This window comes from Carassius auratus, unplaced genomic scaffold (genome assembly GCF_003368295.1).
Source record: "Carassius auratus strain Wakin unplaced genomic scaffold, ASM336829v1 scaf_tig00026283, whole genome shotgun sequence".
Classification (NCBI taxonomy): domain Eukaryota; kingdom Metazoa; phylum Chordata; class Actinopteri; order Cypriniformes; family Cyprinidae; genus Carassius; species Carassius auratus.
In genome coordinates this window covers 25,700-52,255 of record NW_020525502.1, presented here as the reverse complement: position 1 = coordinate 52,255, position 26,556 = coordinate 25,700, and the positions used below count along the sequence as shown (strand labels likewise).

The 26,556-nt window shown below is 38.7% G+C and overlaps 1 protein-coding gene across 2 annotated transcripts in view; it reads left to right on the top strand.

Moving 5' to 3' along the window:
• The window catches only part of LOC113078659 (membrane-spanning 4-domains subfamily A member 4A-like), a 42,909-nt gene extending 20,061 nt beyond the window's left edge, over positions 1-22,848 (top strand). For both annotated transcript variants that reach the window (XM_026250993.1, XM_026250991.1), the window contains exons 2-8: positions 2,342-2,528; positions 2,879-2,989; positions 3,081-3,149; positions 4,729-4,866; positions 14,787-14,903; positions 21,744-21,821; positions 22,018-22,848. In XM_026250993.1, coding sequence (XP_026106778.1) covers positions 2,367-2,528; positions 2,879-2,989; positions 3,081-3,149; positions 4,729-4,866; positions 14,787-14,903; positions 21,744-21,821; positions 22,018-22,095 — 753 coding nt within the window. In that variant the 5' untranslated portion in view covers positions 2,342-2,366 and the 3' untranslated portion in view covers positions 22,096-22,848. The remainder of the gene's footprint in view (positions 1-2,341; positions 2,529-2,878; positions 2,990-3,080; positions 3,150-4,728; positions 4,867-14,786; positions 14,904-21,743; positions 21,822-22,017) is intronic.
• The last annotated feature ends 3,708 nt before the right edge of the window (positions 22,849-26,556 follow it).

The following is a 26,556-nucleotide window of genomic DNA, read 5'->3' as shown; positions in this document are numbered from 1 at the left end:
GGGTTGAGGATGAGATGGTATGGGAGGGGATAGGGAAGGTAGGGAGAGAGGAAGGGTGGAAGAAGGGTTGTTGGGATGAGAGGATAGGAGGGGGGAGGAGATAGGGAAGGTAGGGAGAGAGGAAGGGTGGAAGAAGGGTTGTTGGGATGAGAGGATAGGGGGGGAGGAGGTAGGGAATGTAGGGAGAGAGGAAGGGTGGAAGAAGGGTTGTTGGGATGAGAGGATAGGAGGGGGGAGGAGATAGGGAAGGTAGGGAGAGAGGAAGGGTGGAAGAAGGGTTGTTGGGATGAGAGGATAGGAGGGGGGAGGAGGTAGGGAGAGAGGAAGGGTGGAAGAAGGGATGTTGGGATGAGAGGATAGGAGGGGGGAGGAGGTAGGGAAGGTAGGGAGAGAGGAAGGGTGGAAGAAGGGTTGTTGGGATGAGAGGATAGGAGGGGGGAGGAGGTAGGGAAGGTAGGGAGAGAGGAAGGGTGGAAGAAGGGTTGTTGGGATGAGAGGATAGGAGGGGGGAGGAGGTAGGGAGAGAGGAAGGTTGGAAGAAGGGATGTTGGGATGAAAGGATGTTTGTGAGTGGGGTGTGTTGCAAGATGCAGGGAGGGGTTGAAATGGAAAGAGGTTTGGAAATAGAATTGGAGGTTGAAGGAGACCGGCTGGTCTGTGTGAGCAACAGTATAGAACATGCAATGCTCAATAGGTCGCTTAATCACAGGAAGCCCCACCTTCTGAATGAAAGAGCCAAAATAGAAAATTATTAGAAAACATGGAGCCGTATTTCTGATAGTTTCTATTTACTTATTAAGCCATACCAGCATATGAGGCTATATGTCATGGCAAAATCAGTTAATACATAAAATCAATCCGTGCACAAGTCTTTAATACATACGAGTCAAGGGGGAAACAATTTAGACCGTTCAATTTGAACAGCCTGCATGTCTTTGGGCTGTGAGCCGTATTGCTTTAATCAGCTGAAAGGAAGAGTATAGGAATGGATGTTGGGATGAAAGGATGTTTGTGAGAGGAGTTATGAACGAAATGTTAGCATAGAGAAGGGAGATCGGTTGAATGAGAGTAGGTGGAATTATGTCTTGCCTGCCGCTAGGGGGCGCTGTGGTTTGATGCTGTGGAGGAGAATTCCCGTGACGTTACGTGTGACGGAGAGTAGAGTTGCTGGAAGTGCTGGGGGCTCAAAGTTTGTCATGAAAGAAGTTTAATTGAACTAAATATAGTTGAAATAACTGTTATCTGCATGATTGAACTGGATACCATGGATTTAATAGCGTGTTGAAGGCGACCCGTGGTTCAGTTGTCCTCGGCTCTGGATTCTAGAAGACGTGCAATGAGAGCGCTGAGGCAGCGTGAGAGAGCGGCCGCGACGGGAGCGGGAATTCAGTTTTGCGTTCACCGCGCTAATGAAGATGGCGAATTTGGCCCGCGGATCTCACTGACGGAGAGCAAGGAGGTTGGGCTCAGGATCCGCCTGAGATGATTGTGTGAGTGGGCGCTCGAGGCCCAGAATTTGGATTAACCTCACTTAACCCCATTTGTTCAAAGTCCACTTATGTTATTCTGCATGCTTAAGATGCATTTTTTTCTTAAGGGTTTTTTCCAATATTTTATTTTAGTTTTAGTATAACATTATAACACCATTCATATTCATATTTTTTTATCATGCAAATAATAAACCAATCCGATGTGTAGTTGACATTTGAGGATTAATACTAACTGACCCCTTTAATAGCTTTGGCTGATGATAAATTGAGGTCTTAACAAGTAAAAAGATCGTTCTGTGCAAGAAACTGAACATTATTTAGAACATTATCGAAGTGTTCATATAGGTCTACAGACCTCCTTTAGTATACCTCTTAATTGTGGAGTTCCACAGGGATCAATACTAGGGCCAGTTATGTTGACCCTGTACATGCTACCTCTGGCTTCCATTTTTAACAAACGTACAAATAATCTTTAGATAATTGTAATTCAATTTATTATGGGGTTTCTCAGTCTCACCCTCTCCTGTCTACAGCTAACGCAAAACACAGCTGCTAGAATACAATTTACTGGGTCCCGTAAGTATGAGTCGGTAACTCCTATTTTATATGCAATGGTTACCCATCAAACATAGAATTTATTTTAAAACTTTAAAACTTGTTTATAAAGCCCTCAACAATTTGGTCCCTTAGTACCTATCAAGCCTGCTCCATCTGTGTCTGTCTGCTCATCGTGCCTAGATTTATACTAAAAAAACGAGGTGATTGTGCTTTTTGCAACTTCAGGTCTGAAACGCTAGAACAATTTTGCTCTTCACATTAGATCAGCTCCCTTTATTTCTGATTTTGTACAGGTCATTTGGAGATTCAGAAACCAGAATGTCCAGCACTGTCATACCCATGACCTCTTCAGCGCTCATCATCCAGCTGCAACCGCTAACACAATCAACAAATGCTCCTGTTTATGAACAGCACGTGGCAGGAGTTTCACCTCTTCATGGACTTCAGGCATTTCTCAAAGGCCAGCCGAAAGCCCTTGGGGTGAGGAATGTCTCGTTACCCAAATAATTGGTTTTTATTTGTGCATGTCAGTGTGAGGGAAGAAATGTTCATGAATAAATTTAATTTTATTTATTCACACATTAACAAAGCAAACACATTATTTATTGAAGAATGTGACCAATATAAGATCAGGTTTATCATTTACGCAGTAAAACAGTTCAATTAAACAATGTTTTAGGAGTGGCAAACTATCAAAAAATGTACAGTAATCCAATCTTACATATCCGCTAATACAGTGACCGATGAATTTATATTGTATATATTATATTGTTTCCCCTCATGAAAGACTCTTATCCTCACACTTTCTGAATTATTTTTGTCCCTCACAGACGGTCCAGATTATGATTGGTCTGCTGACTCTCCTGTTAGGCATTGTGTCTACAGTTTATGCAAGTCATGGCTTTGTCTATAGTGGACTGCCTTACTGGGGATCTGTCATCGTAAGAAACAGTCATACAATTAAGTGTTCCATCTTTCAATACAAGTTACATATTCCAGCGCAAGCCTAATTTTTGGTCTTTCTCTTCTCAGTACATTACTGCAGGCTCACTCTGCATTGCTGCCGAAAATAAGATTAATTTACCCTCCAGTTTGTGTTTGGTATGTACACAGCACAGAGCTTTTGATTTTTGTTTTAATCTGTAGCACTTTGGGATTCTGCTCAAATATTAAGTGTGTTATAAATAAAATGTGTTATTATTGTTAGAAAAAAATTACATTTTGTGGATTAAGTTGTACTCTAATCTGTGAGCAAGAATTGTAAAGCATAAATGCAAACTAGGAATTGACGTACCAAAAAAGTTTTCCAGTTAGGGCTGGGACAATAAAAAACAGTACGTTGATGTAAAATATGCACATCGATTCGTCGACCTGTTTTTATTTCCCTAAAAAACATTTGCAAAATGTTTTACCTTATGTGCGCTGAATATACGCGATGGCCGGATCAACATTCTGTCCAATGTTATATAACCAATCCAGGGGTTTTTCTGCATTGATTTTTTTTTGGAGAGTGATGTAGAATAGAATGACAGGGTGCATAAGAGAGAGATCCCCGGCTATGCGCGCGCAATCACAGTCTTCAAAACAACACGAGCGCTTCTTGCTCTCTCTCTCCCTTGTGCATATTAATCAAAATCATTAAACACGATAGAAAAAGGGCGAAACACCAAAGTTTCACGCGCTCTCGCGCACTCAAAGTCTTCAAACTACACGAGCGCTGTCTTGCTCTCTCTCTCTTTCTCCCTCGTGCATATTAACCAAAATCATTAGACAAGATAGAAAAAGGGCAGAACGCCAAAGTTTCACGTGGAGCATTCAGAGATTTTTTTTTCTCTCCATGACAGGCTGCTGGCTCCCACTGTAAATTTTCTTTTAATTTTTTTTTTGGAAAAGCACTCTCTGTATTAGCTTAAAGCCCTCAAGTTTACATTGGTTACTGTATTCTTTCAATTGCTCTAAACAAGTATTTTGGGTGACCTTTTTTATTGAATGCTAGACATCAAGTTGTTGTTATTTTCATCTGAAAGAAGAACTTTTTTTTCAGTAAGCTAGGCCCTATGTGTTCAGTAAGCTTGTTGCAGTAAGCTATGTGTTTTAGAGTAATAAACATATATTGCAATGTTAAGGAATTCATGTTTTTTTTTTTCATTCAGATATGTAAATCAACATGTATAAATTGTTAGTAGTCAATTAATGGGGAGATAATTGAATCGGTCTGAAAAAAATAATCGTTTATCCCAGCCCTATTTCCAGTATAGTTAAAGCTAATTTTAAGTCCCATGTTGTCTAAGCTGAAATTTTGAGCTGCTCCAATGATAACTCCACACCTGCACACTCCACATCCTATGACATGTGATTCATCTAAACTTCACTTAAACCACATAATCTCATGATCACACACTGTATCTTAGACAGTAAAAAATTGCACAAATGATTGTTTTACTAACAGTAAGAGGAAGAATTTCCAGTTGTATTTTTAACAGTATATTTGTTGAAGATTGATTGGACTGTAAAGTCATGATGATTGCTGCTTAAGGCTATTAATGATTTATTTATTCTTCTCTACTACCTCAAGTAGTGTATTTGTAGCACTCTATATAATTTTCCATCTATGTTAACTCATAGCTTTAAAGTTTTTGCTAATTTATTAATCTGTTTTATGTTTGTTTTCTCCCTATAGGTGAATGCTTCACTTGGAATGAACATTTTCAGTACTATAACCGCCGGCATTGCCATTATTTTAACCTCTCTGGATTTGGTTATAGGGCCATACACTTACTGCTACCATTATGACTGTTCTTATGTAGGACAATATGAGGTATGTCATCAAATTGTATATTCACCCTTATTTAGTAATTACAGTTATATCACTGTGTGTTCAGCAGTACACAAGCCTTATTCTGCACTCATCTGTTCACTCTTTTTATTTGGCACTTCACAAGTAGTTTATAGGTCATTTACAACACAAGAAGGAGTTTAAATTATATGTTAATTGTAAACTCAGCCCCGTTTAACCTATAAGAGTCAGATTTAATAACAGCGTGTGTCAGCGCAAACTCTCTTTCGGTGTTAAAACCTAATGGCAGGATTTACTAAAGTGACGTGACATACAGCCAAGTATGGTGACCCATACTCGGAATTCGTGCTCTACTTTTAACCCATCCAAAGTGTGCACGCACGCATGAACACACACACACACGAAGCAGTGGGCAGCCATTTATGCCATTTATGCCTGGGGAGCAGTTGGGGGTTCAGTTCTTGCTCAGGGGCACCTAAGTTGTGGTATTGGAGGTGAAGAGAGCACTGTACATGCACTCAACCCACCTACAATTCCTGCCGGCCCGAGACTCGAACTCACAACCTTTCAATTGCGAGTCCGACTCTCTAACCATTAGGCCACAACTTCCCCAGACATGCAGCGAAACATCAGCCATGACAAGGACAGTTATTTTGGGGGCTTAACTTCTTATTATATTTGCATTTGTAAGAGTTTTCCTTTTAGACACAAAATTTACAGGAGAAGGGGGATTTAAATAAATTACACAATATAATTTAAGGTTTGCACAATTATTTTTTCATTATTCGTTTGTCATTACGGAAACGAGACGTTTGTTTCTGTGTTCTTTAATGAACTTTCTACTCCCACCATTGCTTTTATGGGATTGTGATCAAATGCCAATTTGCCCTGTTCAGTAAATTTTGCCTAATCATTTTATATTAAAATATGAAAAGTTTGGTACCAAACCGTGATAAATGCCTTTTTTTTTATTGAGTTACTACCAAAATCAGTATTGTGTCTGGTCGGTATTGAAAAGTAAATTTTTTTAGAGTTATTCTGTCATGTTTTCTCCCTTATTTTCTCTGCAGAATGTGATATATCTGCTCAACCAACCACAGCGCACCATTCCACACACTGTAAACAGTAACAACCAATCACAGCACACCATTCCACACACTGTAAACTGTAACAACCAATCACAGCGCACCATTCCACGCACTCTAGACAGTAATGGCGGTGCTTTGAATATATCCGACATCCTAGTTTTCCTCATCTACTTTGTGATAAACAAACTGGGCTGCACAATAAATTGCATGGTATTATCAAGTGCATCTCATCAGTAAAGCCGATTCTGTGATAAATCTTGAACGAGCTGTGTTCAACCAAGTCTCTACATTTCTCACACACAACAACCTCCTTGACATCAACCAATCTTGCTTCAGAAGTGGACATTCAACTGAGACTGCCTTGCTCTTAATCGTTGAAGCTCTAAGACTGGCAAGAGCGGAATCCAAATCTTCATTACTTACCCTGCTTGATCTGTCCGCTGCTTTTGACACGGTTAACCACCAGATCCTCCTATCAACCCTATTGGAAAATGGCATCTCAGGAACCACACTTCAATGGTTTAATTCTTATCTATCAGACGGTCCTTCAAAGTATTTTGGAGAGGTGAGGTGTCCAAGTCGCAACATCTAACTACTGTGGTGCCTCAGGGCTCAGTTCTTGGACCACTTCACTTCTCTGTCTACATGGCATTATTAGGTTCTGTCATTCAGAAATACGACTTTTTATACCACTGCTATGCTGATGACACTCAACTCTACCTCTCATTCCATCCTGATGATCCGACGGTAGCTTTTCGCATCTCAGCTTGTCTAACAGACATTTCTTACTGGATGATGGACCATCACCTTCAATTCAACCTTGCCAAGACAGAACTGCTTGTGATTACAGTAAACCCATCGTTTCATCACAATTTCACCATCAAGTTAGGCACATCAACCATAACTCCTTCAAAAACAGCTAGAAGCCTTGGAGTTATGATTGATGATCAGCTGACTTTCTCAGACCACATTGCTAAAACTGTCCGATCCTGCAGAATTGCTTTATTCAACATCAAGAAGATCAAGCCCTTTCTTTCGGAACATGCTGCACAACTCCTTGTTCTGTCCAGGCTGGACTATTGCAATGCCCTCTTGGCAGGTCTTCCAGCCAGTTCTGTCAAACCTTTACAATTAATTCAGAACGCAGAAGCAAGATTAATTTTTAATGAGCCAAAAAGAATACACATCACACTTCAGTTTATCAATTTGCACTTGCCTACAAAACTACTACTGGCTCTGCACCCATTTACCTAAATTTGTTACTTCAGACTTATGTGCCTCTAGAAGCTTGCGTTCTGCAAGTGAACGTCGCTTGATTGTGCCATCCCAAAGAAGCACAAAGTCACTTTTACGGACTTTTAAATTAAATGTTCCCTCCTGGTGGAATGACCTCCCCAACTCAATCTGGCCAGCTGAGTCCTTAGCCATCTTCAAGAATCGGATTAAAACACATTTCAATCAGGTCCACTTCCGTCAAGTATATTTATGACAATTATAATTGCATACAGTTAGTGTTGGTGGTATGGTTATGTTCTGGGCAACACTCCACACACCTGTCCATGCAGCCATGCTTGGACAGAGCAGGGAGAGCAGCAAGACAAACCCCCCTGGGGTACAGATCAGAAAAATTATAAGCATATATAATTACAATTCGCAATTACATGAGTTGTAAACAAAATGTGATAGAGACTGCTTCCAATGAAGACACTGTAAAGAAAGAAGTTAGATCGGATTACAGGTTCAGTTGGTGGAGTTGGGGTTGGAGGAGGGAGTTAATTGCAAGCAGCAATGCGATAGAAGAGACACTGAATAATGGAAATTTAAATAGACCGCAGCTAAGTCTAACATGATGAAAATCAACATTAAGGTGGGGGGTGGGAGCGTCACCCAAAGTTAAGCAATATTCAATTCAAGTTTATTTGTATAGCGCTTTTTACAATACAAATCGTTACAAAGCAACTTTATAGAAAATTATGTTTCTACAATATTTAGTAGTAGCTTATGGTGGTGACTGTCAATTTGTGCACGTTTGACAGGATTTTTAGAAAAAATTAATACAAGACGTAGTCAGCTAGACGATGAACATTATTAATATTATTAATTCATAATTATTATATGATGCAGAGACCCATGTAGCAATAATTCTTAGTTATGTTTGTTGATTCAGGGTTAGCATCATCTGAGGTTCTCTGAGGGTCAGTATTATCTCTTCTCAGGTGTTCTGGATCCAGACTGGAGCTTGTGTAAATCCTAGTTACCATAACATAGAAACAAAATAGAGACATCATTTGCATAGCTGCTGATCCAACAAAGTAAAATTAATTTAAAGGGATAGTTCACTTTCAAATTAAATTTTGGTATGTTTTAGCTTACCTCAAGAAAATCTAAGATGTAGGTTTCTTTGTTTCTGCAGTATTACCCATTTTGATATTTATAGGTAAACCGGTCTTGTCTGTGACTCATATAATGGAGGTCTATGGTCACCACCTCAAAGAGCATGCACAGAGGAGTCCAAAGTAAACAATTCCCCATCGTAAGTACACATTGATGACCTAAGACACAAATCGAGCGGTTTGTGTAAGAAAACGAATAGTATTTATATAGTTTTTACCTCTTGTACACAACCACATCCAACTGATCTCAGGGTGCGATGTGACGTGTGCGCACTCTGGCTTAGTCAGTGCAAGTGTGGAAAGTGCCGGAAGTGATCTCTTGCTCATGAACGCCACTCAATTTTTACTGTTTACCACACGATACGGCACCAATCTGCACTGTCTGAAATATAATGCAATAATTGTAGTTAATTAATTTGTTTATAATGCACCCTATAATCGTTGCGATTATAATAAAAATACAACACATTACTCACTCTATTGACAGCGTGCCATTGGGTCCCTCTAGCATTGGACGTCGCCTCCAGTTTATATGTGGCAAACTAAACACAACGTGCAAAACACTGCGTCTCAACAGCGGAGAAAACTCAGGATCTTCAGTCAGGCAGGTGTGCGATGCGATACTGTCAATTTCATCGCCTTGTAGCTGTGTTCCATTCGTGACAACATATGCTCTCCACTTGTGTTGGCATCTCACAACACTTGCTACTAAAACACCACCAATTTTGAAGAGATCTCTGTCTCTCTGAGGCTTGAAGACAAGCTGCTGCAGCGGATCGCTCCTGAGTACTTGATCTGTGTATTCTGGTTCAAATAAATATGGTTGTGAAAAGAATTAAACGTTGTCTGTTGATATATTGAAATTGTCTTCCATTGCAATTTCCTGTACGTCTAAATATGTTTAGATCTTCACAGTGAAAGGTAACACTTCCGAAATCTCTGTGTAAACCATAGACCGTAAGTGTAAACAATGAGTGATGTACACGCGCGAGAGATCACTTCCGGCACTTTCCGCGCTTGCCCACTGTGCAGACTAAGCCAGAGCGCGCGCTCACGTCACAACAGAAAGCACTCGTGCCCTCAGATCAGTTGGATGTGGTTGTGTACAAGAGGTAAAAATGATATAAATACTATTCGTTTTCTTACACAAACCACTCGTTTCGTGACTTAGGTCATCAATGTGTACTTACGATGGGGAATTGTTTAATTTGGACTCCTCTGTTCATGCTCTTTGAGGTGGTGACCATAGACCTGCGTTATATGAGTCACAGACCAGAATGGTTTGACCTAAAAATATCAAGATGGGAAATACTGCAGAAACAAAGAAACCTACATCCTGGATGCACTTGAGGTAAGCTAAAACATACCAAAATTTTATTTGAAAGTGAACCATCCCTTTAACCCAAGCTAATGAATAAAAATGCACATTTGATCAGATGCAACTACACTCACAATTTTAGAGATACATTATTAAAATGTTTGGCGAAAGAGATGCATTTTTAGTCTAGATTTAAACAGAGAGAGTGTGTCTGAACCCCAAACATTATCAGGAAGCCAAATGTGAGAAAGCTCTACCTCCTTTATTGGACTTTGCTATCCTAGGAACAACCAAAAGTCCAGCGTTTTGTGACCTTAGGGTGCATGATAGGTTGTAGCTGGAATCTCATGACCAGAGCAGAAAGCTGATTTAACCCCTTACTAATAACCCCTCTTTTTTGGCATGGAGACAGAAATGACATACCCAAAATAAAAAGGTTTCTGCTCATGATTCTTTCTGACTAGATACATAATCAACCTTTGTTCACAAAGCTGACACTTTAAAGTTTACTGTTCAGGAATCAGAATCACTCAGACTGTTATGATAATAGAGATATATAAGCTCAAACATAAAAACAAAAATAAAAATATTAAAAACATGTTTTAAATGTATTTTAAAAATTTTCGATGTAGGAAATGAGTTTGAAAACACAGTGTAGCTAAGGCCACAAGTCTTCCAAGACTTCATAAAAAATTTCATAATCGAATCTGTAAAACTGTGAATTTTATTAAATATTTTCTAAGGCCATGTCATGTGTGTTTTTAGAGAAGGCTAATCAGATTGATTTATGACCCTTTTCATCTCTGTAAGATCTCGAATGTAAACTCTCCTGTGTATTTTGTATGTGTGTTTGATTCATTGTTCTTTTGTTCTCACCAAACAAGTCTTTCACACCTCCACCAGGTACGACACATTATCCGCATTATTCTTTTATCATTATTCTTTTGTTTTCATTCCACCTTTATTAGCCTTTATTGTGGTTTTTCAGGCTTTACAAAGACACAAAGCAACGATCTCACTTCAGTCTCTGTTTGCATTTAGCCCTTCCCTTATGAAAATTAACCATGGTTTTACTACAAATAAAACCAAAAAACCATGGTTACTATAGTTAAACCATGGTAACCACAAATTAACCATGGTTTTGCTAAATTAACCATAGTTTGACCATGGTATTTGTAGTAAATCTGTGGTTATACAAATGGTAGTCAACACGCCAAAAAAACATGGGTTACTATAGTTTTTTTCTATAGTTATTTATCAAAAGTCTTACTATAAAAATAGAACAAAATAATTCACGTAAGGTCGTAAGAAAATGTTGAGTCAAAAATGCATTATGAAGAAGAAATGCACCTGCTATTAGTAGCATTGGAGCTAACGTTAGCATCAAGCTACATCAGACAATTAATGAAATTATTAGTACACTTTTACTCAAAACTCACTTTAAACCCCGATCGAGTGTTTCTAATAACTTCCTTTAGCGATCAGGGGTGGAATTTGGTCGTTTACTGTTGTAAAAATATGTTATTTGAAGCCTTTTACATTGCTGCACAAGTTAGCATTTCCGATGTAAAAAAAATTTTATATATAAAAATGCCCCAGATCTCAAGAAATTCTCATACCAAGCTTTACTATCGTAATCGCGGGTTTATTATTCGGATATTTCGTGTGTACAGAGGTGTTTCAGTGTTGTTTTGGCCAGATAACTACCAGGAAGTGTGCAGGAAGCATGTGACATGATGGGGCGGTGTCCATATATGACACTCTAAGATTGACATTGGGAAGACCCAATCGGAGTCTGAGTCACACACAGCACAAGCTGAAGGCACAGCAAACACATACACAGATCGCTGGAAGAGGCTGTTTATCATCAGATCGCGTAAATCCGTGGAAAATGAATAGAAATGACGATTCTGTCTGAAGAAATATGAAGTAAACATCAGTAAATATATCCATATATCTCCGCAGATATGCATCTTTTGTCTATAAATCCTTATTGACGCTGTTCAGTGAGTCTATGTGAACACAAATAAACCGCTGCTGACGTGACTGAATATGAGTGAGAGGTGAATTTCTATTCAAAATGTGGCATAATACGGATTTATTATTTTGCACTCCTGACATAAATCACTAAATATCTGTCACTGCAACAATGTTTTATCAAAATATTGGTCATATATCGAAGCTAGAGTCTTTAAACTTTCAATTGATGCACAGTTTGTCCAGATCAAGTGAGAGAGTGATGTTTAACGTGCTGTGAAAGTGAAACAATAATAAACTGGGGCCGTCGGCGATGTTTGCACGTAAAGGGGTTAATAAGTGAAGCACAATTAACTGATATTCAGCTTAGAAACAACACTATGACTGCATATGAAAACTTAGCCAGATGATTTGCTGCCTTGCTGTCTAATCAGTCAATGACTTTGCAGGCAGCGTTTTTTTTTTTTTTTTGAAGGCACCTCATGCAACGGATTTCGGACAGGCTTCTGAGGTGGAGTAATGGTTTAATGATCTACAAAATATCAAATATAGAGAGCTTGGTTATAACTAAGTGGATAATTCATTACTGCAATATTAATTTTCTTGCTAGAAATTACATAAGTGGAAAACGTTGTTCAGAAACATACATTTACACACAAACTGACCACCGACTGCAACTTTCAGACGCCATTTTTATTTTTTAGCTTAACGGTCACAGAATGGAATGCATGGAGACATCTCAGGAGACAGGAAATGAAGCTGACATTGATTTCGGACTTGCCTTGAAGCCTTCCTACCTTGGAATGCGACCTCCGAAGGCAGCATTTTTCAGTTTTTGGATGCAGCCTATGATAGTGAACAGCTCAATTAAAATTAATTGTATGAATTACAGATTCATAAACCCATTTGTAAATGTTGTAAGATAGCTCATTGCAAGCACTATCTGCATTCATAAGCTGCCCCCTCGTGATTCATGTTTTAACAAAACTTGGTGAGAATCATGTATTTTACCATTTAAATTTACCATTTACCAAAATTCCCTCTCACTCAACCGGACCAGAAATGTCCCGGTGCTCCCGATGGCATTTGATATTAGTCTGTTAATTCCAAGCAAGTACGAGCAGCTATTAAAAATATTAATGCAACTCCGTTTTTTTTTTTCTCCTCTCTCTAATTTGTCATCGTAGCCACTTATGACCCAAAAACTAAGCACGAACACATGTAGTACCCTAAACACCACATAGAATTAGATAACGTTTCATGTGGTCCACCGAATCTTTAAATCTGGATGAAGTAATAAAATACATGTAAATGTGGCTATTTTTGTCACGTTCTTATAACCCTATGTATAGCAGCCATAGAGCGATAAATGCCTGCTTTTGAAGCTGCGTGCATCGAAACACTCACACAGCTAATGTGACATCAATCTTAGAAATAAACACCAGTGACATTGATATTTCGCAGCTAAATACAACTAAACCCCCGTTGAAACATTTACATGAGAATGCTGGTCTCGTTTAACCCTGTTCTCATGGCTTAATCGGCGTGTCCTTAGAGCGATTGCATGCTCTAGCTGCGTATTGCTCCAGGTGTATGAACACAGATGTATAAATGCTGCTGCAAATATGCTTAATATTCGTTCCTGCAACCGATGCAAAACCATGTTAACCACCAGGCAATATACACAGCGTTATGGATTAAAAAGAATTCACTTATCTTAGACGCGGATTTCAGATGTTCTGAAACAAACTGCAACAGTTCGATTTGCAAGAACTGATGCAACAGTTTGATTCGCAAGCAGCGATAGGATCAGTTAATTGCAAGCAGCAATGCCATGGAGAGACACTGAATAATGGGAATTTAAATAGACCACAGGTGATAGGTGTCAAGACTGGATTGGTACACGTCAGGAACAGCTGACTGTCAGCTGATGCAAGCATGACTAACATGACCTGACTGAACTAACGCGATGCTCAATCTTTTCCATCTTTATTTGACCCTCTAACTGTAACACTCACTATTTCAATTCTATTCTTAAAAAAAATCGAACTACCTTTCTAATCTTTTTGTATTCTGTTTTCTTTTAGTTTATTATGCAATTGTATGTGTGTGTGTGTGTAAAGACCTCTAACACTAGCTTGCTCTACTCTTTTTTTTTATTCTATCGGTTTTCTTTTTATTTATTATATTATTTATTGTATATAAGACAATTGAGACTTGTCATGGCACTTGTATAATGTTGTTGTTCTCTTGTTGACCTGACTGCTTCTATTGTTCTCATTTGTAAGTCGCTTTGGATAAAAGTGATTAAATGTAAATGTACATTTAAAAGCCCTTGCTACGTGTACTGTGTTAACCTAACTGAGACTTGTTATAGCACTTATAAATCATTGCTCTTTCATTGTTTTTGATTGCTTCCACTGTCCTCATTTGTAAGTCGCTTTGGATAAAAGCATCTGCTAAATGAATAAATGTAAATGTAAATCTCCATTGCGTGCTTTCAGATTGAGCATCATTTAATACACAGAGCTGTGAATCAAGCTACGCAATATTGCGTTCATTAAATGAATCGCATCCGATTATGATATTGCTTAGCCTGTCAGTGTAAGTGTTTTACTATGCACTAGTCAAAAAAATGAATGTTAGTTACATGGCAAAGATGAATTCACTTTTGGAAGTTGAATGTAAGGGAAATGTTATTTTGGAATTTCTGTGATTTAATGTGATTTCTGTGGTTTAATTTCTGTAATTAACTTATATAATTAACAAGAGGACCCGTTGAATTCATTTTGGAAGCGATGACGGATGAATGTATTTTCAGTCCTGTGCCTGTATATAAGATTAGTATTGACCAGGTTCAGAGGCTGTCATATGTCAATCAACTTACGATGTTTTGTGTATTTTTATGTTGTATTTTTAACAGTTTCAATTTATTATAATCTAAAGATGATATGTGAAGGTTTGAAACAGATAATAGTGGTTTTCATCTTGGCACTTTCTTGGTAAAGAAAACACATTTGTACTGAGATGAATCTATATTGTTTTGGAACCAAACTCATCATATGAACATCAAAAATGGTTGATTCTGGACTGCTGAGCATTGTGAGTAGTAATAATCATTGTTTTTGGTATGATTAATTGTATTAATGTTACATTTTCTCTCAGACTCTCTTCAGGGGAATCAGAGGAGTGTTGCTGTTATTCTCTGTGCTTGAGTTTATCATCTCCATCTGTCTGTCAGCATTTGCCTGTAAAGCCACTGGCTGCTGTTTTTCTCCTCAGGTGAGTAATGCACCAAATCAGGGGTTTATTTATCTCAGCTGTACCCCCCAGACATGTATATAAAATGGGAATACTAACTTTTAACCCTCTGGACCTCTTCGGTTAGCCTGGTAATACCAGACTCTGCTACTTCACTTTGCTTCGTAGACAGAGTCTGGAATGGCACAATAGAGAAGTGTTTTCTCTCTCGCTAGGGGGCGCTTGTCTGAAGTTTAAAATCATTGGTTACCCGTAAGCTAATCAGATATGTTTAGTTATGACGTATGTTATGCACCTGTACAGCCGCATCGAAGCACAGACATCATGCATCGAACTCGAATCTATGATTGAACTTCCACTGTAAACCTGTTGTTAAACACTCTTCATGTTCTGGCTTCAGTTTGAAAAAGAGTTGAATGTTCTCCATAACAGAGCGAATTGCATCCCGTGTCTCGTTTCCCATTTCCGCGGTCGTTTCGGTTTTCAATTTCTCTAACCTACAATCTAAAACTCGGTGCTTAGCATCTACGTCACGGCTCCCAGCCTGCCCTCTGCTCGTTGATTGGCCCGGCTGTTTTCAGACCGGTGGCAAAAAGAAAGCTCTGACGCTGTATCAGACTGAGTACAGAAGCAAAATTATATTGAGCGGAAGTAGGAAGTCTGACGTAGTCAGGCTACTCTTCTGTCATTTTTGACCTAAAATATTTTATATTTTGAAATGTAAAAAATCGTAGCTTCAATGGAATGAGATGACTCTTGGTGACTTTTGTAACATTCGTAATATGAACACACAAAATATCATGGACATGATTTGGATATGTTAAAGAGTCCAAAAAAAAATTGTCCCACTTACCTTCTTCGCGGTAAAAAATGACCGACATAGGAAATGAATGGGAAATAAGAAAAAATTTGTATAATTTACAAATCTCTAAACTTATATTTTATTCACAATAGAATATAGATAACATATCAAATGTTAAAAGTGAGACATTTTGAAATGTCATGCCAAATATTGGCTCATTTTGGATTACATAAGAGCTACACTTTCCAAAAAAGTTGAGACAGGTAGCAATAAGTGGCTGGAAAAGTTAAATGTACACATAAGGAACAGCTGGAGGACCAATTTGCAAATTATTAGGTCAATTAACCTAATAAATTAGGTCAATTGTGTATAAAAAGAGCCTCTAAGAGTGGCAGTGTCTATCAGAAGTCAAGATGGGCAGAGGATTCACCAATTCCCCCAATGCTGCGGCGAAAAATAGTGGAGCAATATCAGAAAGGAGTTTCCCACCGAAAAATTGCAAAGAGTTTGTAGTTATCATCATCTACAGTGCATAATATCATCCAAAGCTTGAAAGAATCTGGAAAATCTCTGTGCGTAAGGGTCAAAGCTGGAAAACCACACTGGATGCCCATGATCTTCAGAGCCTTAGACAGCACTGCATCACATACAGGAATGATACTGTAATGGAAATCACAACATGGGCTCAGGAATACTTCCAGAAAACACTGTCGGTGAATGCAATCCACCGTGCCATTTGCCGTTGCAAGCTAAAACGGCATATTTTAACGATCTAAACGTAAAGTGTATAGCGCACTGTGCAGGTGCACTCAGGGCATGTACAAATCCATTTTTGCTATTTTAATGATGGAAAAATGGTTGTCCCTATTCTCTTAATGAGTAATGGGTGTTTTTTGGACATAATATGCAATAAACCAATCAGAGTCTCATCTTGCCTTCCATTTAAGAGCCAGTTGCGCTCGTGCCATGACGGATTTGCTATTTACACGATAGAATTTGGCAAGCACAAAGACCGAACGCGTCTATGTGATGAAACAGAGCTGCTCAAATAGATAATTCTATAGCCTAATTCTGATACATGCAATGACTATGTGTAATAGTCCATTATGACATGTTAGCATATATATATATATATTTATATATATATATATATATATATATATATATATATATATATATATATATATATATATATATATATATATATATATATTAATTTTTTTATTTAGCCTACAAATTTTTTGCTCTGTTAAAAAGCAGGGTGTACGCGTGTTGTGCACCCGCCCTTCAAATAACAAAGAAAAAACATTGCGCCAGACTGTACAGGTCCTTTTTAAAAATTAGCATATTGTGATAAAAGTTAATTATTTTCCATAATGTAATGATACAAATTAAACTTTCATATATTTTAGATTCATTGCACACCAACTGAAATATTTCAGGTCTTTTATTGTTTTAATACTGATGATTTTGGCATACAGCTCATGAAAACCCCAAATTCCTATCTCAAAAAATTAGCATATTTCATCCGACCAATAAAAGAACAGTGTTTTTAATACAAAAAAAGTCAACCTTCAAATAATTATGTTCAGTTATGCACTCAATACTTGGTGGGGAATTATTTTGCTGAAATGCGGCGTGGCATGGAGGCAATCAGCCTGTGGCACTGCTGAGGTGTTATGGAGGACCAGGATGCTTCGATAGCCGCCTTAAGCTCATCCAGAGTGTTGGGTCTTGTGTCTCTCAACTTTCTCTTCACAATATCCCACAGATTCTCTATGGGGTTCAGGTCAGGAGAGTTGGCAGGCCAATTGAGCACAGTAATACCATGGTCAATAAACCATTTACCAGTGGTTTTGGCACTGTGAGCAGGTGCCAGGTCGTGCTGAAAAACGAAATCTTCATCTCCATAAAGCTTTTCAGCAGATGGAAGCATGAAGTGCTCCAAAATCTCATGATAACTAGCTGCATTGACCCTGCCCTTGATAAAACACAGTGGACCAACACCAGCAGCTGACATGGCACCCCAGACCATCACTGACTGTGGGTACTTGACACTGGACTTCAGGCATTTTGGCATTTCCTTCTCCCCAGTCTTCCTCCAGACTCTGGCACCTTGATTTCCAAATGACATGCAAAATTTGCTTTCATCCGAAAAAAGTACTTTGGACCACTGAGCAACAGTCCAGTGCTGCTTCTCTGTAGCCCATTTCCTGCACACGCCTGTGCACGGTGGCTCTGGATGTTTCTACTCCAGACTCATTCCACTGCTTCCGCAGGTTCCCCTAGGTCTGGTATCTGGTCTGGTAGATTGTGGTCCTTCTCCACAATCTTCCTCAGGGTCAGGTCACCTCTTCTCGTTGTGCAGCATTTTTTGCCATGCTATTTCCTTCCCACAGACTTCCCACTGAGGTGCCTTGATACAGCACTCTGGGAACAGCCTATTCATTCAGAAATTTCTTTCTGTTTCTTACCCTCTCGCTTGAGGGTGTCAATGATGGCCTTCTGAACAGCAGTCAGGTCAGTCTTACCCATGATTGCGGTTTTGAGTAATGAACATGCTGGGAGTTTTTAAAAGCCTCAGGAATCTTTTGCAGGTGTTTAGAATTAATTAGTTGATTCAGGTGATAAGGTTAATAGCTCGTTTAGAGAACCTTTTCATGATATGCAAATTTTTTGAGATAGGTATTTTGGGTTTTCATGAGCTGTATGCAAAAATCATCAGTATTAAAACAATAAAAGACCTGAAATATTTCAGTTGGTGTGCAATGAATCTAAAATATATGAAAGTTTAATTTTTATCATTACATTATGGAAAACAATAAACTTTTATCACAATATGCTAATTTTTGAGAAGGACCTGTAGATCAGGTTTGAGTTGGTCTATGGTGCAGTCTATTTTCAGCTCCCTTAAAATATCCATGCACCTGAACACACCTCTTTTTTTAGACCAGCACGCCCATGGGCGCACACATGGTTGCAAATGCATTTGTTAATTAGATGACATGGCGCTGGACAAGAAAATGCGAAAAGCACTGGACTGAAACTAGCAAACACATTTGCGCTGTGCCTTGCGTCGCATTGCGTCGGGTGTATTATAGGGCCCTATAGGTCAAAAAAGAAAGCATATCTAAACATGATCCAGAAGTGCAGGCGTTTTCTCTGGGCCAAGGCTCATTTCAAATGGACTGTGGCAAAGTGGAAAACTGTTCTGTGGTCAGACTAATCAAAATTTGAAGTTCTTTTTGGAAAACTGGGACACCATGTCATCCGGACTAAAGAGGACAAGGATAACCCAAGTTGTTATCAGTGCTCAGTTCAGAAGCCTGCATCTCTGATGGTATGGGGTTGCATGAGTGTGTGGCATGGGCACCTTACACATCTGGAAAGATGAGCCCCATCAATGGTGAAAGCTATATCCAAGGTCTAGAACAACATGTGCTCTCATCCAGACATCATCTCTTTCAAGGAAGAATGCCAGGCCACATACTGCATCAATTACAAATCATGGCTGTGTAAAAGAAGGATCCGGGTACTGAAATGGCCAGCCTGCAGTCCAGATCTTTCACCCATAGAAAACATTTGGTGCATCATAAAGAGGAGGATGAGACAAAGACCTAAGACAGTTGAGCCTGTATTAGACAAGAATGGGACAACATTCCTATTCCTAAACTTGGACAACTTGTCTCCTCAGTCCCCAGACATTTGCAGACTGTTATAAAAAGAAGAGAGGATGCCACACAGTTGTATACATGGCCTTGTCCCATCTTTTCTGAGATGTGTTGATGCCAAAATCTAATTATTTTTCCTTAAAATGCTACATTTGCTCAGTTTAAACATTTGATCTATGTCATCTATGTTGTATTCTGAATAAAATATTGAATTTTCTTCTACATCATTACATTCTGTTTTTATTCACAATTTGTACAGTGTCCCAACTTCTTTGGAATCGGGTTTGTAAACAAAAACAAAAATGAGTATAAAAATAACACAATGATTGATGTAAATCAACTAGTAAACTGATAGCTACTGGAAACCATTACACTGCAGCTTGAATTCAAACTGCTTACATTACTATACAAAATGAACTCAAACAGAAAACATATAAAAAGAGTGCTGATGTAGAAAACATCTCAAAACGCCTATGCACTGTTATAATATAACAGAGTCATTTTACTTTTAGATAAATATATACACATGCATGTCATATGAATGTTAAATGTCTCAAATAACACACATCACATGTCATTAAGTGTAAACATCTGCAGGTATAACACAGAACACAACAGTTACATGTAAACTATCAGTTACAGTTACTTGTAAACACATTCAGGGTATAACATTGATTGTGTTTATGCGTCATGATCATTAGCTGGAGTGCCCACAAACTTCAGTAGAGGGCACTCCACTCAGGACCATTCCACCCATCAACCATGTCACCATATCATCACTTGGACACTAGCACCTCTCATCTGTTGCCCCACACCCAAACTACATCTCCCATGAGTCACTGCATCACTATCACCTTGCCACACCTGCACCTCATTCATCAGCTAATCTCCTTGCTACACCTGCACCTCATTCATCAGCTAATCTCCTTGCCACACCTGCACCTCATTCATCAGCTAATCTCCTTGCCACACCTGCACTTCATTTAAACACACATACAAGCAGCACACTCACTCCACTTGAAGTCTTGTTTAGCCTGTCTGACATTTCCAAGCGTTTTCCCCTGTGTTTGTTATTCCTGTGTTTGACCTTTGGACTGTGTGTTCGACTCTGATTTCTCTGCTGCCTGCCCCGATCTCTGCTTGTTTCTGGTTTCGATTCTGGTTATCCCTGACACACCTGACGCCATTCCTGGTTTCTGCCTTTGGAACGTTGTTAATAGAGAAGATGCGCAAATCCACTTCATTTTCATCGTTTTTTGGCGCATCTTCTCAGTTAACAACGGCTCTGTGTAGTAACAGCTGCTCTATGTGAAATCACGCACCTGATGGAATTAACCGCCGATTAGAGAACCGGCTTTACTGACGAGATGCGCATTAACGATCGGCCGATCGTGATCGGAGCACCCCTACTAAATGTAACAATTTTTTCTGGTAAAAGTAATGTATTATAAACAATAAAACTAATGTTACGCATTATAACGAATTACTGCAGAGGCGCAGACGGCCTGACGATTGTTTTTACATTTTGCTGCACAATCTAATCCTTGTTTATTGTTTACTAAACAACATTTACTTCAAACATCCACTGAATCTTTAATATTTGGTCATTTCTTTATGTCAGAAATGCTGCAGCTACTGTAATTTCTTGAATATGTGGACATCATAACGTGTAAAGGCAGACCGAGGGTTTAAACTTTTAATTAGAAATTGCAATGAACACTTTTCATATTAAGAAGGATACCAATTTCTTCTTCTGTGATTGCATAGGTTTAGAAATTATTTACCTTACAAATCTGATGAAACGGCGCATGTTGCATTCCCAGATGAATGTTGTTTTAAACCCTAACTAATAACAATATGCAGAGATGGAGTGTTAGACGCTCCACAAATGTGAAAGATAACAGTTTGTGTGGAGCAGCATTTACTGTGAATGGAGCTGCTCTGAGATGCATGTTACTAACACACATGCATGTAAATAATAAAAGCGCATATATTAAACCTGCATTACATATATTTAATTAAATCTAGCATTTATGAATTCACAATAGAATTATACTAAGTTCATTATTATTCGACATGGGCAAAATGTAACCAAGGATTTTTTTTATTTATTGAGTACTTAATTTGAAAAGAGAAATCGTGACCCTGTTTTTGTGGGATCTCAAATATGCCCTTACTCCATGTTTCGTCCCATTTTTTTCTTACACATTTGTTGTAGAACTGTTTTTTTACACATTCCTGATTCCAAAAGACATGTCCGAAGCATTTCTGTCTTTAGCTTTTTCTTATTCCTTTTGAAATACAATAAGGTTTATAAACCTGTGATACTGATGTATTTCTGGTATCTCACAGTAAGAAGGCATAAAGCAAGCATTTTCTCCCCCAAAGGTGCAGTTTGCTCAAGTTCTTCCACCACAGCCCTGTGATTTCAGGCCCAATCATTTCCACGATCTCAACAGCTCAGAGGTAAGAGAAACTTGTAACCCCAGTTTAGTTGCAGTTTGAGTAAAATTAGTAGGGTAAAATTAATTATTTGAAATTAGGGACGAGTATCCATGCACTGGAAATATGTTAGGCACTCAGTAATGAGTGCAATAATTATTATTTAATATTACCAATAAAAATCAGTCAATAAACTGATCATATCTCTGTTTTCTTGCAGATCCCTGTGGCCAGCAGCTCTTCCTCTCATCATTCTGCAGACGCTCCTCCACAATACAATGAAATAAATAAGTATTAAAAATTGGACAGTTGTCCCATATGAAAGAAAAATATATGGGAATGTTTTGGAAAATATAATGCAGTTTATTACATAAAACATTTCTATATATGGGAAACCAGCGCTTATATTTTTCAGTATTCTGCAGTATATTCATGGATCATGTTTAGATGTGTTTTTATGCATTTAAAAAAATACTTTTAATTTGGCATGAAGTAGCTTTATTGAAACATTTTCTCTTTCAAAAGTTACAGCTGAACACATTCATAACTTTTATATATTTTCCTTATAATTGTGTAATTTTCTAGTGCATGTACCTGTCGCAGTATATGTGTGTATGCATACAAACAGTTTATCATATGTTTTTCTATATATTATGAAGAATATTATTGAATACATATAGCAGTCCCTCCAGAAAAATGCGGATGTGCAGGATGGAATGGAATATGCAGGATATTTTTGCAATTTTTTGCAAAGTTCCCACCGCTTGCAAAAACTGCGGTTTGATGAAAAAGAGAAAAAAAGGTGATCCCCCCCCCCCCAACACCCTGTTCTCACTACTACTGTAAAGAGTCATTACTTATGACTAACTATGATAAGCAAGCATACTAAATCACATAATACTTAAGTTCTCATTCTGTTTTATTTCAGACCTTAAATAACACATGACCAGAGACAGTCTCTGCTCAAACTTACAAAACATGGAGTCAAACAAGTTCTCTACCTTTACAAAAGGAATATTCAACAACTTCTGTACAAATGAATAAATAAAATTGCTGTTTTACAGGAATTACAGTAAATTATTTTACATACTACTAATATACTTACAACTGTAAGGTTTTGGTACTATTCTGTAACAAAAAAGTGCAATCTGACAACCGTAGAGGTGCATCAACTTCTGAATGAAATTACAACAGTCCACTGTGAAAATGAAAACTAACTGCGTAGCTTCTAACACTGGCCTATCATTCGGCATCCTCATCCTCATCCCTCTCTCAAAATAATTTGCACCCACTGTCATGTAACACACCAGTTAACTGCTTCGCACGGTCTGTTGCGCTTATTTTGTGATTTGCGTGCTTCACCCTGGTTTCACCGCGGGTCTCGCAGATGATGTTCACGTTGTGTAATTACTTCATTTCATAAGGTTCCCTTGGGAAATATTGGCGATTTACTTTTCAACTTTCCGCTAAGATATATGTAAATTTTTTAGCAACGAAAATACAGGGATTGTAAAATCATGCTACCCCCGCATATTTTGCTGCCTGAAATCGGCAATTTATGCGGCGAAAGTGCTGCGTATTTGAAAAAATACGACCCCCGCATAAATATGCGGCCTTTGGCTGATTATGCATTAAATCAGGCGATCGAATAATCACGTTTTTCTGGAGGGACTGATATAGTCATTACAATACATAACTATATTTTCACACTTTCCCCAATGTCCAGTATCTCTAATGCTCTTTTCTATTCAAATAAAAGAAAGAAAAAGAACTTGCGATGTCTTGATTTACTACTAATGCGTAAAATAGAAAAGAAAATGCATAAAGGCATCTCCGACTGTTTTGTGTGTAGACCAGGCCTATGACGTTCACTAGAGGTTTTAACATATTCTGTTCTGTCCACTTCCGGTGACGTCAGAGTAATGGGAGGCACTTGAAAGCTAAGCTCAGTCGAATTTTTACAATAAATCCCAATTTGTATCATAAATTCAATTATATTAAGAGTTTTTCAGAATGAGTACAGCAACGAGACACAATAATACTTCCAAAAATGAAAACTTGAGAGAAAGAGACGATAAGAAACAATCTCCCAGCCCTGCTAGGCCTGCTAAATCTAGCCCGCGTGCTCTCGAACTTACTGAAGTGATGGAAGAACTGACATTGCTAAGAAAAGAAAATCAAGAGGGGCATACACAAACAAGAATATCACTGACAAAAGTGGAGACCTCGGTTGAGGACTTAAAAAACCAAATAAATGGTATGGAGAGTAGAATTGTGGAGACGGAGGAACGAATTAGTACTGCTGAGGAGACTGGGCTGAGACATGAAAGAGCGTTACGATATCTACTGGAACGTGAGGCGGATCGCACAGGTAGATGTGAAGATTTGCAAAATAGACTTAGTCGGAATAATCTAAGAATATATCAAGTTCCAGAAGGCTGCGATAGGAGATGGATATAAAGATTTTATGCAGCCAAGACCCCGTCGCACCCCCGAGATTGATAATAGTGAGATTCCTGGACTATGTGGTTAAGGACGCAATCTTACCAAAAGCCTGGTCACAGAAACAGGTCGTTTACAACACGAAACGGATCTTCTTGGCAACGACTATTCGCCTTTGCAGAGGAAGAGAACGCAGGTACGAGACGTAGTGAAACAGCTCAAAATGAAAGATATGCGAGCTTAATGTATCTATCCAGCACAGATAAGGATCTACCTGGAGACGTGAGTAAAAACCTTTCCTACCCTGATGACCATTTTGCTGAGTGGAAACCACTCTTGGAGGTGGCCATGTTTCAAAACTGGCTGTGCGCACTTGGTGCACTTTTGATATCCCAGGGAGTCAACGTCACAACTCCCTGCTCTTCTTACATCCTGATTTGGCCTACGAGACAAGAACTTGGCCGAATGGATGTTTGGAAGTCTTGTTCGTGTACATAGTTCCTGTTTTTGTGTTTGTTTACTTTAATTATCTACCCTTGACAGATAAAGGTTTTTTTTTTTTTAAATTATTATTGTATATTACTGGTACATATACTGGTGACTAGAACATACAATATTTTTACCAATGTCTATACATAATTGAATTTGTGTCAGTTATAATGGGAAAGGACTGAGTAGCCCAATTAAAAGAAATATAATATTTAATCAGCTTAGAAACATGCAATGCTCTATTGCACTGTTTCAAGAGACCCACCTCTCTGATGGGGAACATTTAAAACTGAGAAGGGAATGGGTGGACCAAGATTACAGTTCCTCATATAACAAGGGAAAGAGAAGAGGTGTTGCAATCATGTTTGCCAAGTCAGTTTTTTTAATATGGAGCAAGTATATATAGATAAAGAGGGAAGATACATCATGATAGTTGAAACAATTCCATGCAATAAAATCACTTTTCTTAATCTTTATGCACCTAACGAGGACTATCCACAATTTTTCAAGAACTTTTCCTCTCTTTCTTTTCCTCCTCAGAAAGGTGAGGGAATGTATTTAATTGGTGGGGACTTTAACTGTGTATTAGATAGTTGTGTTGATAGGTTACCAAGAGAAAGGGGACCACAAGTCAAAAAAAGTAAAAGCTCTTTTAGGAATAATGAGAGAATTAGGTTTAACAGATATTTGGCGTTATTTGCATTTTACCTTTATGTCGCATGTTCATGGTAGTTATTCAAGAATAGACTTCTTCTGCACATCAAGAGCAGATTTACATAATATCAGAGAATGTTACATAGATCCCAAATGGAAGCTTTAGCCTAAGTTCTACCAGGAACACTCAATCACATCGTCACTAATTACCTTCATCATTATCCAATCACGTCTTTATACTCCGTAGTTACATATCGTACTTACACATGTTTGAGTTCGCAGATGCCGAAGCGACAACAACCGCAGATTCCGACGCGATTGTTCCTTGCTTAAGCTGTTGTGTTTATTCATTTAATTGCTATAGTTAAGTTCGTGCCCCGCAAACTATCTAGAGTTTGACGTTCCTCTAAGATGCACACGGGATCGTTGGCTTAGCTCCGTGTCGCGGTGATTATCTGCAGTCGTTCGTGTTGGATGATATACATGCTTTTCTCGGCAGAGGATGTGAAACATTGGCAGATTTCCGTGTGCTTTCCAGGTTTTCTCAAAACCGCCAGTCACTACTAAAAATAGCCCAACCGCGTTCAAAAAAGATTTATCGGTAGAATTCACATTCTAGGGGCTATATATGACACTATTGGGGTCACCTCAAACCCCGGACAGAAATAGCAACCCTCATAAAAGGAAAAAAAAAACGGTCTTGGCAACGCTGGTGCTTTCCAAGGTGTCACGTCAGTGCTGCTTGGGTCTCAATCAACAATTATTCATCTGTACGCTCACGTGAACCTGCACGAATGAAGTCTCTCCGGACCAGCTGACAGAATCAAGGCTGCCGGTCTCTTCGGCATCTCGCCTCCATCACTTCATCAGTCTACAGCATTATAAGTATCATTAGCCACATTTCCACTGTCGGGCCAGTGCAAGCCAGGGCTTAAAGCGGGCCGGGCGGGGCTCATAGCCCCGGGCCAGTAGCACGAGGCCAGAATAGCGCAGGGTTTCCACAGAGGAGCTTGAAGCACCGCTGCACGTCACTAAAACACGCCCTTTACACGCCTCTCAGAACAACATCATGCAACCTCATTATTTCACCAACAAAGAGAAGTTATCAGAAAACTAAGAAATAAGCCACTGGAACATGCGCGATCACAAAACAAACATGATAAAAGCAGCCGTT